The 14,864-nt window shown below is 36.3% G+C and overlaps 1 protein-coding gene across 1 annotated transcript in view; it reads left to right on the top strand.

Annotated features, from left to right (window-relative positions):
* The window catches only part of wnt3a (wingless-type MMTV integration site family, member 3A), a 51,927-nt gene that overhangs the window by 32,348 nt on the left and 4,715 nt on the right, over positions 1-14,864 (top strand). The window contains exon 3 of the mRNA XM_006634180.3: positions 13,827-14,092. Within this exon, the coding sequence (XP_006634243.2) occupies positions 13,827-14,092 (266 nt within the window). The remainder of the gene's footprint in view (positions 1-13,826; positions 14,093-14,864) is intronic.

The following is a 14,864-nucleotide window of genomic DNA, read 5'->3' as shown; positions in this document are numbered from 1 at the left end:
ATGCTTTTATACCTTTTTTAACATGTTTTATTATGTGCATGCTTTAGTGCATCATTTTTGTAATGACATCTGAAGAAAACTACGTCCCTATAGTAAATTTTGTAATGTGATTACTACATATTAAAAATAGAATGAGAATAGAACATGCATTATTTCCTTCAGAAAACAAATGTAAAATTGTATTATATTTTTAGATAATAAAAGAAATAATCACCTGCTGGACCACTCTATTTGTTCTAATGCCAATTTGATACAGACAGGACTAACTCCAGGGTTTCTTCTAAATTACTTTTACAGCTGGCAGTAAACCTAGATAACCACTTCTAGATTGTGTGACCATTGTCTAGGAGCAATCTTACATGATCATATTGAAGCATATATTCAGAAGAGTGTAACGTATTTGTTATGAGGGTTAAGAGTTTTCTTTTACCTTCTTGTACTGCAACCATTGTTACTAATTATTGTCATAATCAAAACTTTTAATGTTCATCACATAACCATTGTTAAACACCACAATTTTACATGGACTATGTATGATATGGCAATTATCCAGTCCATAATTTAAAGACAAATCCAAATCTTATTTAATATCATTGACATACAATTGATCTTATTTAAGGTACAGCAATGTGGGTTCATCCCAGCTCTATAAACATATATTTGATTTAAAAATATTGGTACCCTGAAGAGATTTGTACTAACTGCATTTTTTTCTGCCATTTAAAATCTATCCCCTTTCCTTTTCAATCATATCTGTTGTACATAACTCAGCATTGATGTTTCTGCTTAGTTTGTTATTTGACATGTTAATTATGAACTCCAGCAAGTAACAGCCTGTGTAAAGCAAATGGAAACTTGATTGAAAGCAGTAATTTGGGAAAGTACATTAGTGATGAACAAGTTAAACAACAAACAGCTTCACCAGTTGATCCACACTTAAAGTGCAAAACAGGAAATCACGTCCTCTGCTTGGTTTCCAGCAAACAACCTTTAAGAACGTGTTTTTAAATGCTTCTGCATTTACCATTTTCATATGGTAAATGCAGAAGCATAACATCTAAACATAAATAAATAGCAAAGAGAAACACATACGTAGAACACATGTAATAGGCTACGTGTATGCAACAAGTAAAAAATCAAAAGGGTAAAATATAGCCAGTGTGAACTAATCCTTTAAATGGTTAGCTTAAAACTTAAAAAACACCTAAACTAAAAGCCATTATTCTTTTTTGACATATGACTTAGTTGTCCTTTTAAAATCAATGATGCAAAATATTCTTTGATAAATCTGGCACATGCTGTTTTTAAGACTGTAATATTGCTGTTCTTTTAATTCTTCATTTTCATTGCTTAAGAAACTTTTAAATCCCAGTGTAAACACATTCAACAGAGTGTGTCGCACAGCCATGAAAAGTTTTGATTGTAATAAGGGGATATTTTCTTACAGACCTGGATCTTCAGGAAGGGAATTCCCTGACTGCAGTCATCAGTGGTGAATTCCCAGTGTACAAAAAAAACAGCATTGAATAAACATCGGATACCAATTAGACAGGGCAAAGTTGTCAGATCTTTCTTTGAAGGTGTTAGAGTGAAGCTGAACACTTTAAAACAACAAGCTCAGTGGTACATACACAGATATGTTAACCCACCCAGACACACAAGAAATACTGATTATACAGTACCAGTGTCCCACTGCCAGATTGCTGTGTGGTGAACCATGCCGTGTAAACAGAATCTCTCTTTTTAAATTTCCACATCATTGCTTTTCTGATGACAAAGAAACAATTCCAATGTATTTGAAGCACTACTGTTCCTACTGTATGTGGTTAGCCACAAACCCAGAGTCTATCCTGGAAAACTGCACACAAGCTCAACTGCAGTGTTTCCCCAGTGAATAAAATCACCGACACATTGGTGCTGTTAGTGCCCTCTAGTGTGTACTGTCATGGTGAATGTGTTATGATGACCTGTAACGTATTCCAGAGGCACAGGGGTCAAGGCATACACTTGTGCCTCATGCACTAGCACAGGGAGAAAATTTCTAAATGAATTGATCTAGCCAGCATGTCCTTTAAAAGACAAGCAAACAACCTGGAGATAAGTGGTTCAAGTGGTAGCTGCGTCAGCATGTGTAGTTTGCAAAGGGACAAGTAAAAGGTTTATTCCATGCTGAAAATAGAAGAGAGAAAACACAACATTTTGGCTGTGGAGCCTTCTTCAGGTGTAGCACCTGGAGATAACCCACACAGACCCAGGGAGAACCTATACACTTCACACAGAAGCCATCCCATTTGGGAATCATGGCAAGGTCCCAGAAGCTTTAAGGTAGCAGGCCTACCTGGCCTTTCATGGATCAGAGCTCATGGTTTCACTTTTAGCTTGGAGTGTCTAGTATGAGAAATCTGCATGTTTTTCCTCTGGCCACATGGATTTTCTCTGGATTTTCTTGTTTCTGCCCATAGTACAAAGATATACTGCTGTACCTGCTAAGGTTAAATTAATAATATATCCTTCTATTATCCAATATTTGGAAGAAACTTCCAATTCAGAGTCACAGGGGAGCCAGAGCCTATCCTGGCAAGCAATGAGCAAGGGCAGGATACACCCTGGGGTGGGACATAAGTCAATTTTAGGTCATTATAAATATGATGTAAACATCAGAAAAGGATTTGCTTTGTTATATTGAACTCTCTTATCTTTATATATCTATATTAAGTCTTTAGTGAGGATTTATTATGTATAGTAAAAAAATATACATTATTATTACAACTACTACAAGCAGAATAACTTTTACTTAAACAAATACTATAAGCAAAAGAGGTAGTATTATTGTTAACAGCAGAACTGTACAGTATATGCCATTATACAGTACGGTATGTCACTGATTTTCCTTCCTGAGCTGTTTTTTTCCCTGCTTTCTACCTTCTATACTGTATATTACCTTCCCAGTTTATCACAGATGTCTCTGGCTGTGTGGTATGTGATGGCATACAGAATGGGTGTTGGAATTAGCAGTAATAGAAGTAGAAGTAATAAATTAAAATAGCAGCAAACCCAATAATAACAGCAGACTTATTTACTGAACATTCTAATGTTCCATTAATGTTAAATATAAGGAAATGTGTTAACATAGAAAGCAAAGCAAAAATGTAAATTCACTTAATCTTAAACCGAGAGAAAACCGAGATGGGTCACGGTGGGATTTTATTAATGCACAAGGGGTATGGAACTGTTCTCAGAGTACAGGGCTGTTAATAAGCCTTTAATATTAGCCTGAAGGATGAAATATATCAAAACTCATCCTGTTTTGTACTCATGTGTCAAACTATGCATACATGTATTAGCAGAAAAGCCACAAATGAGCTACAAACGGTACTGAAAGCATCTTCAACATGAATGGCCAAACCTGTTCCCTGCATATATTCACATATTTATTATTCAATCTTATTCACATAATTTATAGAATTAATCATGTATTGATTAATGTTCATGTGCTTTGAAGTGAGTGAGATATCATTATTTACACATGCTTTGACAGATAAATAAACTGAATGGTGTGGTGTGCAGTGTGCACTGTTAATCTAACAAAAAAAATCTTAAATAATACAGATTTACCTACCCAACATTAGATATAAAACACCAGTGCAAACCACCATTTGGACAGTATCCACCCCTGCTCCTACAATGTACTTTAAATCTTTGTTGGCCTACTTTATACCCGTCTTTGTTCTGCACAGCATTTTATTTCAGTTAGTGATGAGAGGTGTCACTGTTGTGGTCAAGCCTAAGAGCTGATGAACTTTAGCAGGCTGCTTGTGGTTTTCACCCTGACCGCACTAGAGTAAAGCAGGAGGGCTTTTTTCTACAGCGGACCTGCCTAATATAAACAGAACACACCCCAGGTAGACTACTGAGACTCCCATTTTGCTCATTATAGATCTTGCATCTCTTGATTCTGTTTACGTAGATGTAAATTGACAGCAAATTACAGTATTTTAACATTTTGTATTTGTTGTTTGTTTGTTTTTTTCTTCCTTTATTCTTGTTTCTTTTTTCTCCCAATTTGGAGTTGTAGAATATGGATCACCTGAGATCACCAGTGCAGCCTCAGGACTATGATCTCATACATGAGGGCTATGACCACTCTGATACTCACAATGGCAAGCAGCCTGACGCACTGCATGATCCACAATGCCCTACCATAGAGGTAGCAATGACTGAAGTCATGTATCTCGGCTCTATAAGTTTCATTGGTCGATGTTCTGCCAAAAACGACCCAAAAAAACAGTTCCATCCCTTCCAACCCAGTCACTACTAAACCAGTTGAGTGCCAAACTTGATGAATCCAGATCACAGATAGATATAGACTTGGAGTCTTGGTTTCGGAATGGTAGTTTTAATCCAATATTGCATGCTAATGGTGAACTGGGGAGTCTGATGGAACTGGGGAGTCTAGCATTTATCCTCTCTCTTCCCCAAAGTTCAACCCCTCTTTGACCCCTGAGGGACCACATATCCCGGCAAATAAATACAAAGTTCTGTCTACCTTCTGACATCATGGTGTGAATTTCCATTTCTTTACTGATAACATTTGGACCCATTTAGAAACTATACAGTACCTGACATTGATGTAGTTGTTTCCATCCTGACAGTGTATGAGAAATACCACTTTGAGAAATGCCAGTACTGATTATTTTAATTCTCTGTTCACTGGTATGTCCAAAACATTCTGAATATGCTGTACGATCAAAAAGTTCAGAAGTCAGTGCATGGACACTAAGGTTTATACTGCTCCTATTCCTACAGCTACCATGGCTTCAGGTTTTTCCTACTAATTTTAAAATCTTTCTTTAGACCTTTGAAACCTTTGACAGGCTTCCCCCTACATAAATGACTGTTTTTCTAATTGTACTCAAACATAATCTTGTGCATTTATGTCACTATGATCAGGCTCCTAGGCTGTGGACTATCTGCATCAAAGGCAGTGCTTTTATAAACATTAAACATTCCTGTTTATCATTTTCAGAGTTTTTCCTGTTTTCTACAGCCTTTTTGTAAGTTGTATGTACTAGGCTTTGTGATGGCTCACCAGTGGAAAATTCTCCAAAAATATAAACATTAGTGTGGCTCAAAATGTCTCCTGATTTTGATTCAATAAAAGAACATTTAAAATGATTAAATATTCTCCAAAAGTGCAAATCTTTTTATTTAGGTCACTTTCAGCAATGATTTGGGGGAATAATATTGAGCTTAGAATATAAAATCTGTGTTGTTACATGGACAATCCATCAGATACCGTCAGTGGAAAAAAGAAAACAGAGACACCTTTTCAATTTTGTACAGGTCTGTAAAGTTTATTGAGAAAGTATACTGCATACTATATCACTGCATCAATGTCCAATATTTCTGTTGTTTGAAGAAAAATAGAAGGTGCCCAAGATAAAAATGTTAAACACTGCATCTTTTCTTTCCTTATTCAGACATACTGTCATGCTATTAGTGTAACCTTTAACAGATAATATGCTGCTTTTTTGTTGAGAGAATCATACAAAGGCTCATATGTACTTAAGTGATACCATCGATATGCAGACACCTACTTTGTTCTTTTGTGCGTGGTCCCTTGAAGAATGCTTGATAAAGAAAATCCCACTTACAGCTATTGCTTTGTTATCAGCTCTTTGTGACATAGGAAAGTTGTGAGGTGGTGGCTGGTGAACAATTAGGCTCTGACTTCCATCTCCTTGAGACAAACACTGCTGAATAAAGTGTGTGAGCTTCCAAACATGCTAGTGCACATTGAATTGCAGGGAGGGGAGTTTAAACCTCGAAATGGTTCTTTTCTAACACTTTAAACAGGGCTAGAGCCCAACAATACACAGCTGCTATAAATACCTTTCAGTTCTTAAGGCATCTAGTTAGTGCATTACTACAGTTATCCCTATAAGCTACCAGAAAAGGGGGCCTGACTCTAAGCCTGTCATCTGGTCTAAGAAAAGACTAACGTTAGCCAGGATGGAAAGGGGGGAGGCAATTGCCCTTAATGAACTCTTGAGCGATTGTTACACTGATGGAGCAGGCTTGATCTCAAGTAGGCCTGTAATGATATTGGTTCACAGAGCTGCCCCATTGTGGTGTAAATACACCACATATCCCCCACTGCTTTTGCCAGTCCTAAATAGCAGAGGCCTGAGTGGAATAAGGAGGGGGGTGAGGTCAGCTTTTAGGGTCTCAGCTTTAGCTAATCAATTTGATTGGATTAAGGTCACCACGGCCCCTAATAATGTTAAAGGTCATAGTAGCCGGATTACGTGCTTTGTGGCCAAGGATGAGTCTTGCACAGATCCTTTTGATGGGGCTTAGTAGTAGCAGTTTTCATTTAATTTAACTTGATTGATGCTTGTATGTATCTGTGGTTCTGCATTGTGCCAGCTTGTCTGTTTGTCTGCCATGTTAGTGAATGTGTTTGTTTTCACATGCCACTTTGTAATGCATTGAAGTGCCTGTAAGGGTTTTTGCTTTAACACTGGTAGACCGATTCTCCTAGTTTGGCAAATATTTTAGAAACTGAAGCCAATATTGAAGACTCAAAAGTGGAATAACTGTTACACTAATTCTGTAAATTTAAAACTGAAAAAAGAATTATTATAACAAATTTCCCTCACTCCTCTTCTGATTTGAACGGGGTGTAGATGAGGGTGAACAGGTAGGTTTTAGTAAAAAACTTCAATCTGCTGACAGAATTGCTGGAATTGATTTTCACTCTCCATAAAAGAGAATGAGAATGATCAACATTACCTCTGTAAGGATTGTTTGGGTTTCATGTTTCATTGTTTGGTATTTAATGTCAAATGTATTTATGTTCTTACCTTTTGTGTACATATGGTAATAAGAATGTCTATACAAGAACCGATTTGTTTCAGTATTATTTATTCAGCAACAATTATGGCTTGTGTTGTGTATATGTCTTCCGTCAATCCTTACACAACACTGTAGCTTGAATATATCTGGCTCACTGCTATTCAATTTGTCATAACAATGTCTGAATTTTGAAAATATATTTGCATTTTATTTATGTTTTATTTTTCAGATTTTAGCAACAGAAGTCTATAAAGTTTACAAAATTAACTAAAGCCTGGACAAATGTCTCTCTCACACACATAGACTCCCTTGTTTTATCTCACATACTGACACAGACACTCCTGTATTATTCATTTCTCTGGAGAGGCCTTAGGCTAGACACGGTATGGAATCTAGTTTTTTACATAACATACATGTAGGTTGGAGTAGTTTTGTATTACTGTATTTTTATTCTTGAAAATGAATTCTCGCATAGAGTAAGCATATATGCCATATTTTAAACTAAACCCAGATTTCCTTCCATCAATTAAAAAAATGCCCTAATAAAACATCAGATAGGGTATTCTTACAAGGTATCAGTATTACCTCAAGCATGTCTTTGTAGTTCCACAATTAATTGGGGACTTTAAGAGAAATGAGAGGCAAGCTCTTTATGTGTGCATCTTCACACCTGCCTATTATGTTTCTCCAAAGTTTATTACATTTCTTGCATTTTTAAATACAATGCCATTCATTTAATGAATGAATAAATGACTCTCTAATTATAGAGCTACAGTATGTAGCAAGACCAAATCATCTCAGTCAAATATAAACTTGTTTGAGTTCTTCCATTCCCTTCACAGTCTGACCATTTCATACCATTTCCTGAGGGGTTTGTGCGTATCGCAATCTCTTCATATATATGAACAAAAGTGTCAAAATATTTGCTCAAGGAATCTACTTTGTGACAGGTTCAGCTACTTGCAGGTGTGTTGCCTGTGCATTTCTTTTTGCACAAACACTAGCAGTTCAAGACAATATGTGTATTCTTATAATCCTGTTGGATGGCCTGCTGTGTGACTTTTAGGACTAAATTTCAAATCAGAATTAATTAGTGTGCTTAAGAGCTATTTATTTTATGTCTCTCATAAATAAATTGCTCTCCTGTAATCATATTGACTCACCCCTGACTGTAAAATTATGTTCTGAAACTGAAACAGCTGCCATTTACATTTACTGGAGGATATGAGCAATTGATACAAGCAAGAAGTGACGTAAAGGAACTATGTAATTAGTCTAAGTTTCTGTTTGTGTGAGTTTGAGATGTTTGTTCAGTTCAAGGACACATTTTTGTTAAGTATGAGTTTCACTTTTGAAATTTAAACCGTCTGTTAATATACTGTTGTGTTTTTTGTGTCAAGTTACCATTAATGCCAGATGCCAAAACTCAAATAAAACACATTTTTTTTACTATTGTGATATTTCAACAAATACAAATATGAAGAGGGAACTGATTATGTCCCTGCTTGAGAAAAAGCTGTACAGTGCCATTTTCTTCTAAGTGTTGAATGACCTTATTTACTTATAACAGGTAACAACTGCTTACTATTAAGTAAGACATTTTAAAAATCTCATCAGAAAGTCTGACAGTTTTTTTTTAATGCACAACAGGGTAATTTGGGCCAAAACTATACTATGCCATGTGGTTTGATAGCTTAAAATGATGGAAAATTTACTTTGTTTATCCTTACCTTTGGCTGCCTTTACTGAAAAGCTGTGAAAGGCCCTTTTTGAGATCCACCTGACTTGATACTCAGCTTTTTAACTTGAAGGACCACTTGCTGTTGTCAATGGAGTTATTCAGAAAGGCTTAAGTACAGAGGAATAGTTAGTGACAGGGTACGTCAGAGCACTCTTGCACTAAACATGGCCGAGTATGGAAGTTGTAATTCCTTCGCAACGGTAAATTAAAGATGAATTTAAGGTAATTCTGACATTATGTAAAAGACAAAAAAACACAAAATATTAAAGTGAAAAGGGTGAAAATAAGGAAATTGGCATTTCCCCATATTACAGTTATACCGTAATATAGAAGCATATCTGCAATTACATCAGATGTTCTAGGATCTTCTCTCTGCCCTAATTAAGCTAAGGGCATAAATGGCTAGATGTGTCTGCAGTCCTGTTTTCCATAAAGTAGATAATTTTATTAGAGATCCTTATTCATATACTGTATGTGGCCTTTTTCTAATTTCTACCATATGTTGTCTTTTCTTCTAATTTTTTACTTCTATTTCAAACTGTTTCTGTAGGCATTTAAAAAATGTAGAAACAGACTAAATTATTCTGAAGGTCTGTTATACTTCATGTGACTCTATATGGATAAAAATATTATGTGCAATTCCTGATAACTAAAATTTATTAAAAATTGACAAGTGCATCAACATCTCTGTGTGTGCAATTAACTTCTCTAATTAGTAAATAAAAACATGAGTAGAAAATCATTCAATTTATGAAGAAAACTATACTTAATTTGTTTCAGTATGGTAATAATCAACTTAACCAGGCTAGGAAAGGTCAGGGAATGCAGGTTATAACCTCTGACCTTTAGATGAGAAACTGTTACCATTTAGGATGTGATAGGAGGTCCTTCCTTTTCATAAAATGCATGTTTCTCCATTCCGGGGGGAGGCCAGCACACCGGTATATCATTAACTTGCTTTAAGAAAGAAAGAAGGGGTGCAGTAAATGGGGTTGATGGGGGACCTTAGCCCACACCCTGCTGGGCCCTGCTTGGAGCACAATATCTTTGCAACCATGAGATTAAGCTGAAGAGAAAGCACTTTTCACGATTCACACGCCCTTTAGATTGTTTTATTAAACCGTTTGAATAGGGATTTCCCAGTCTGCCGACAACCAGGGCCCAGCTAATGCATAGTTCTCTGTTGCTATGACTTAACTTGGTCCCCACTAATCACTGGCGAGAGCGAATTTCATATAAAATATCTGGGGCCATTGTCGGACTAATGCAGCGTGACAGTGGCAGCACAAAGAGGGATTCATGCCCCCAGCAGGTAATAGGACGATTTGCCATACCAACCGGGCAAAGTGGAGCAGAGGGGGGACTGTCACAAACCATCAGCCCACTTAGGCAGATCACCACATTCCTTTCTCAGGTAGGCCAGAGTCCCGCCTCTTTCTGGTTGGATACTTTTCTCTCAACCTCATAGCTGTAATCTCCTTTTCCTTTTTTCTACCAGTTTCTCGTTCTTCCTTATCATCCCTTTTCTTTGTCATTTCTTGAGGGGGTCCCAACCACGCTCTTTCAGATTGGGGCTCTGGATTCTTCACCTTCTTGATTTACGGCATATTACCCTCTTACCCAATGGCAATGCCAGGAGAAAAATTAATCATTAGAAACCTCTGCTGGTGAGAAAATAATGTGACATAATTTAATTAACAATTAAAAAGTCAATTGTGCAAGTATAGAACAAAGCTTTTGAGACAAGGGAATCTGAGCATTTCTTTTATTATAATGAAATAATGCTGACAAGGCTGTTAGTCAAGCTTTAAAGTCGTTTTAGTTTGTGCTGTTTTTATAAAATTCCATGCTGTGATTTATCGTTTATCACTGTCAGAACCAAGAGGTAGAATCTCAAAGTTTTTTGTTTATTTAGTATTTCATGCCCTAGAAAATAAAGTCATTTGAATTCAGTTAAGTAACTTCATGCTAGGGAATGCTAAGTGGTTTAGCCCATTCGGAAAACAGGCTGCAGCTTATAGACTAGACACTGCCACTTAAGATCTGGCCTAGCATTCATCAAAAATTGGACAAATAATTCATTGGCAGTAATATTAGTATTTGGATGTTACACCACTCTCACTCTATGCATATCTAATACATAAGAATCTTTCTAGGATGTTGTACTTTTAGCATTAAATACTTTTGCTATGATTTTAAATATTATTTATTTCAATCAAATGATCTCGCTTCACTTCTAGTTCTTCTTTTAACCTATAATTTTTATTTACCATTACTCTGCTTATTCCACTACACATGTTAGTTACACATGCCAATAAAACTGTGATACTTCACAGTACATTTTGTGAGTGTTCTGGGGTCATCTTAGATGAAGTCATTTGCTCAAAAGTACTTTTAATATCAAAGAAACACAGATTCATGTGACTTTCCAGGGACTTGTGACCATGCAGTGTTTTCACCAAAAGCCAAACGCTGATTGCATAACCTTTCTGGGCATGCATAGTGAAAAAGGGGCAGGTGGCAGTGAACATGTTGGAGATTAGACACTTAATCTTTTTGTCTCTGCCTGTGCTTCTGCAAAGGTTGTAGCAGTATGTTTTGGTCAAGAGCTAGAAGTTCTATACTGGGAGACATCATCATCAGATCAATAAGATTAATAATAGCTAATTACCTAACATCAGACAAACAAACAAAAAAACATTACAAGGCCTTATATTTTCAGAGAACATTCTAAAGTTCTAAAGGATTAAAAAGTTAATGAAGTCTATGCTGTGCATCATAACTATCATCTCCAAAATATGGCTAAGATAATTGTTAAAAACTCCCTGTGAAGTAATTTCTACATCTTGTATCCACTGCAAACAACAAAATCTAAACAAAGCACAATAGCAAAACAGATTTGTCAAATGAAAATAACAGAATCTGACTCATGACAGACTGGCCAAAGTTTGGATTTCACAGAATGTCTAAAGCATTTATTTTCCTTGCATTGGCCATCAAACCAATAGTCAAACTCCTTCCTCATTTAAAAGAAAAACACATGAAAACATCAGAGACAATGGAACTGTGGCTTGACAGCTGAATGTGAGTTATGCAATCATGAAGGGAATCACATTACACCCCATTCATAATCATTTGACTTTTTTTTTTTACCAAACAACATTGGGACATTTTTTCAGAGCACAAAATTTGTTCCATTTCCTCTATCTCTGATGTGGCATTTAACATAATACAAAATCCCTTTTCCCTTTAAAAGTGCTTGTATATATTTGTTCCTTTAAACCTAAAATTGCTTATATTGCTTATATTATGTGTTTCTACTAAATAGTCTGAAAATTAGTTGCTTATTTTGGAACAAGCTATTTACAACAGGCATGCTTCCAGGTAATCATCTACCCAACTTCAAAGCATATTCACATAGATTATAAAAATGAATAGTAAACTCGTAATATTTTGTTCATCTTTTACAAGTTTTTTGCCGATTTCTTCAAATGTTTGATCCAGTAATTCATTATACTGTATGATGTTTCTCCTTTCCCAGACAAGCCTAATACTCAGTTGCCCAACCTTTCAAAGCTTAATTTAACCTCTTAATTATAGTTCTGTCAATGATGTTTTATAGTCTTGGACGTGAATGTTCCAAATATTCACTGACTCACCTGTCACTGATGTCAGCCAGCCACTGAGTTCTCCTTATTTAACAAAATGCCATATTGTACGTCAAGCCTCACATACTGTATCACCTACAGTACTTAATACCTTTCTAAAACATAGTTCACTAGGGACAACAACGTCCAAGACTTGAATGCTTTTTGAATATTTGGAATACTTGCTGAGTTAAGTTTGGTTCAACCCACTTGGTTAATAGGTAGCCTCCTGGCCATAGCACTAGGAAGTTTGAACCCCATTCCAACTGGGTGAATCAAGGGGTAGCTGCAAGATGGAGATACAGATGCATGGAGGGGGGATGCCTGAGACAAATGCGAAAGGAGGTGTTTGTGTTTGATATGTAGCTAATTTTGAAATGATGGTGCTGAGGTAGATCTGCATGTGATTGACTTGTCCATTTTAACAAATTTATCATTGTATCCTGTTAATCTGCCTTAAAAAATCCACATTGGTTTTTCCTCTTGGTTATGAAATGAGATGGAAGGATCATATCGGAAGCCGATGCCCCTCTGGCTGTCCATACTTGTTCAAATGTCCAGCAAGAATTTGCCTCTGTTCAGCAATGAGCCAAAATCACCCTTTTTTTTACTTAGTGCATGACTAAGTACTTTGACAGTGAGATGATTGCTCAAAACTGTGCTTACTAAGGCCAAATGCAATCCACGGAGGTCTGGACTGGGGAACTACAGGGCTTCGTATACTGAAATCTCAATATTCCAGTACAGTAACCCACTGTAATATCTATTTCTATATTTTCTTTCTTCTTCAGCTCCTCATTTCTGCTGATCTAGTTTTTTAGTTGTTTTCAAATACACACATGAATTTGTCACTAGATTATTGTATTTAGCACAATAATTCCTTATGAGTCTATATGATCCATAAGAGAGAGTTATGAGAAAGCAAATACTTGAAAGGCCCATACTGCTTCTGTAACCACACACTTCTACAATAGTATGACTCTGACATTTTATGTTTTTAAACATAGATTCGGTCAGTAATTATAACCACTTTTTCAAAATCTCAAGAAGGACATTTCAGATTGATTTATAAATCAAATGACTGTATGATTTAATAAATTAGCAAATTAAAAGATCATGCAGAGCAATAGTTAAGACTCTTCTAGTAACTAGGTTTCTGGGCGTAAGTCTCTGCTGTGGACTCTTGCTGTTTTATATTTCTATTGTATAGAGTAAATGATTAGAGCTACAATGTGTGTTCAGTGTGTACAGTAGTTGTGTATGTTTTAAAACTAACTTTTTGAACATGAACATTTTGCATGCATTTTAGTAACTCTTTTTACATTTGCAAAAAAAAACTCAAGACTTTGGATTTGTTCTGAACAAAAGTGGTAAATAAAAATAAATGTATTTATCCCCTTTTATCCTTTATAATTATAATAGCATCTATAACACTGTGTTTGTGTTATATCTGATAGAAATTATAATTGACAGAATATATTGTTTATACGCTTATTTTTAAAATTAAATTAACAGGCTTTACAAAACAATGAAAGATTCCTTGAATGAAAAATGTATATTCCTTTCTTGCTTTGTCTCAGCCACCAGAGAGTCAGCTTTTGTACATGCTATTGCCTCTGCGGGTGTGGCTTTTGCTGTGACGCGGTCCTGCGCCGAAGGCTCCGCCACGATTTGCGGCTGTGACACACGGCACAAGGGCGCCCCTGGCGAGGGATGGAAATGGGGAGGCTGCAGCGAAGACGCCGAGTTCGGGAGCATGGTGTCCCGAGAGTTTGCTGACGCCAGAGAGAACCGCCCTGATGCTCGTTCCGCCATGAACCGTCACAACAATGAGGCGGGACGTACGGTGAGTTACTGCCCGCACGATCTCACGCACTCGTGTCTACCTGTGGCATAAAACAAAACGAATCTTTTCAATTTAACAATGTAATAATTCATCAAAATACTTACTTTTTAACTAAAAAAATACAAGAACATAGTAAAGGGTTCAATTGAGATCCGCCCTCTCATTTGATTGTTCATTGCTTAATGATCAAACAACCCTTAAACCTTTCTTAAAGAATCAGGTAATATTGATTATCAATATCTTTCACAAATAGAAATAGCAACTAATAAATATTACTTCATTTACACTCCCATTTTATAATTTCATCTTCATCTTTCTCTGCTACCTCCTATTTAAAACTGCCAATTCTCCAAATCATACTTCTTCAGATCTTCTGTTATGTAACACAGATGCTGCAGCACTCCCTCACTACCCATTCATAAGGACCAGTTGTTGTATTAAATTAACCAAAATCTTGACATCTGTGAGACTTTCTTTTTCCCTGGAGGCCTTTTTAAAAGAAAACATAGACATAACATTACAATATGTATGACAATAAACCTACAATTTTTAAACTACTACTATAAGATGATATTTCTCTCATATCATGTTTGTACGTGTGTGGAGGATATGACGAGATTGAGTAGCTTAATGCCTTTAAAATGGTAGAAAAATAAACTATAACGAGGGTGGCACAGTGGTGCGGTGGTTAGCGCTGCTACCTCTCAGTGCAGGGGCCCCGTGTTTAGTTCCTGGTTTGCTTGTCCACTCTGTGTTCCCTGTCCAAAAGCAT

The sequence above is a fragment of the Lepisosteus oculatus genome, chromosome 6, assembly GCF_040954835.1.
Source record: "Lepisosteus oculatus isolate fLepOcu1 chromosome 6, fLepOcu1.hap2, whole genome shotgun sequence".
NCBI classification, from domain to species: Eukaryota; Metazoa; Chordata; class Actinopteri; order Semionotiformes; family Lepisosteidae; genus Lepisosteus; species Lepisosteus oculatus.
Note: the sequence above shows the minus strand (reverse complement) of the source record. Positions and strands in the feature narration are given on the sequence as shown.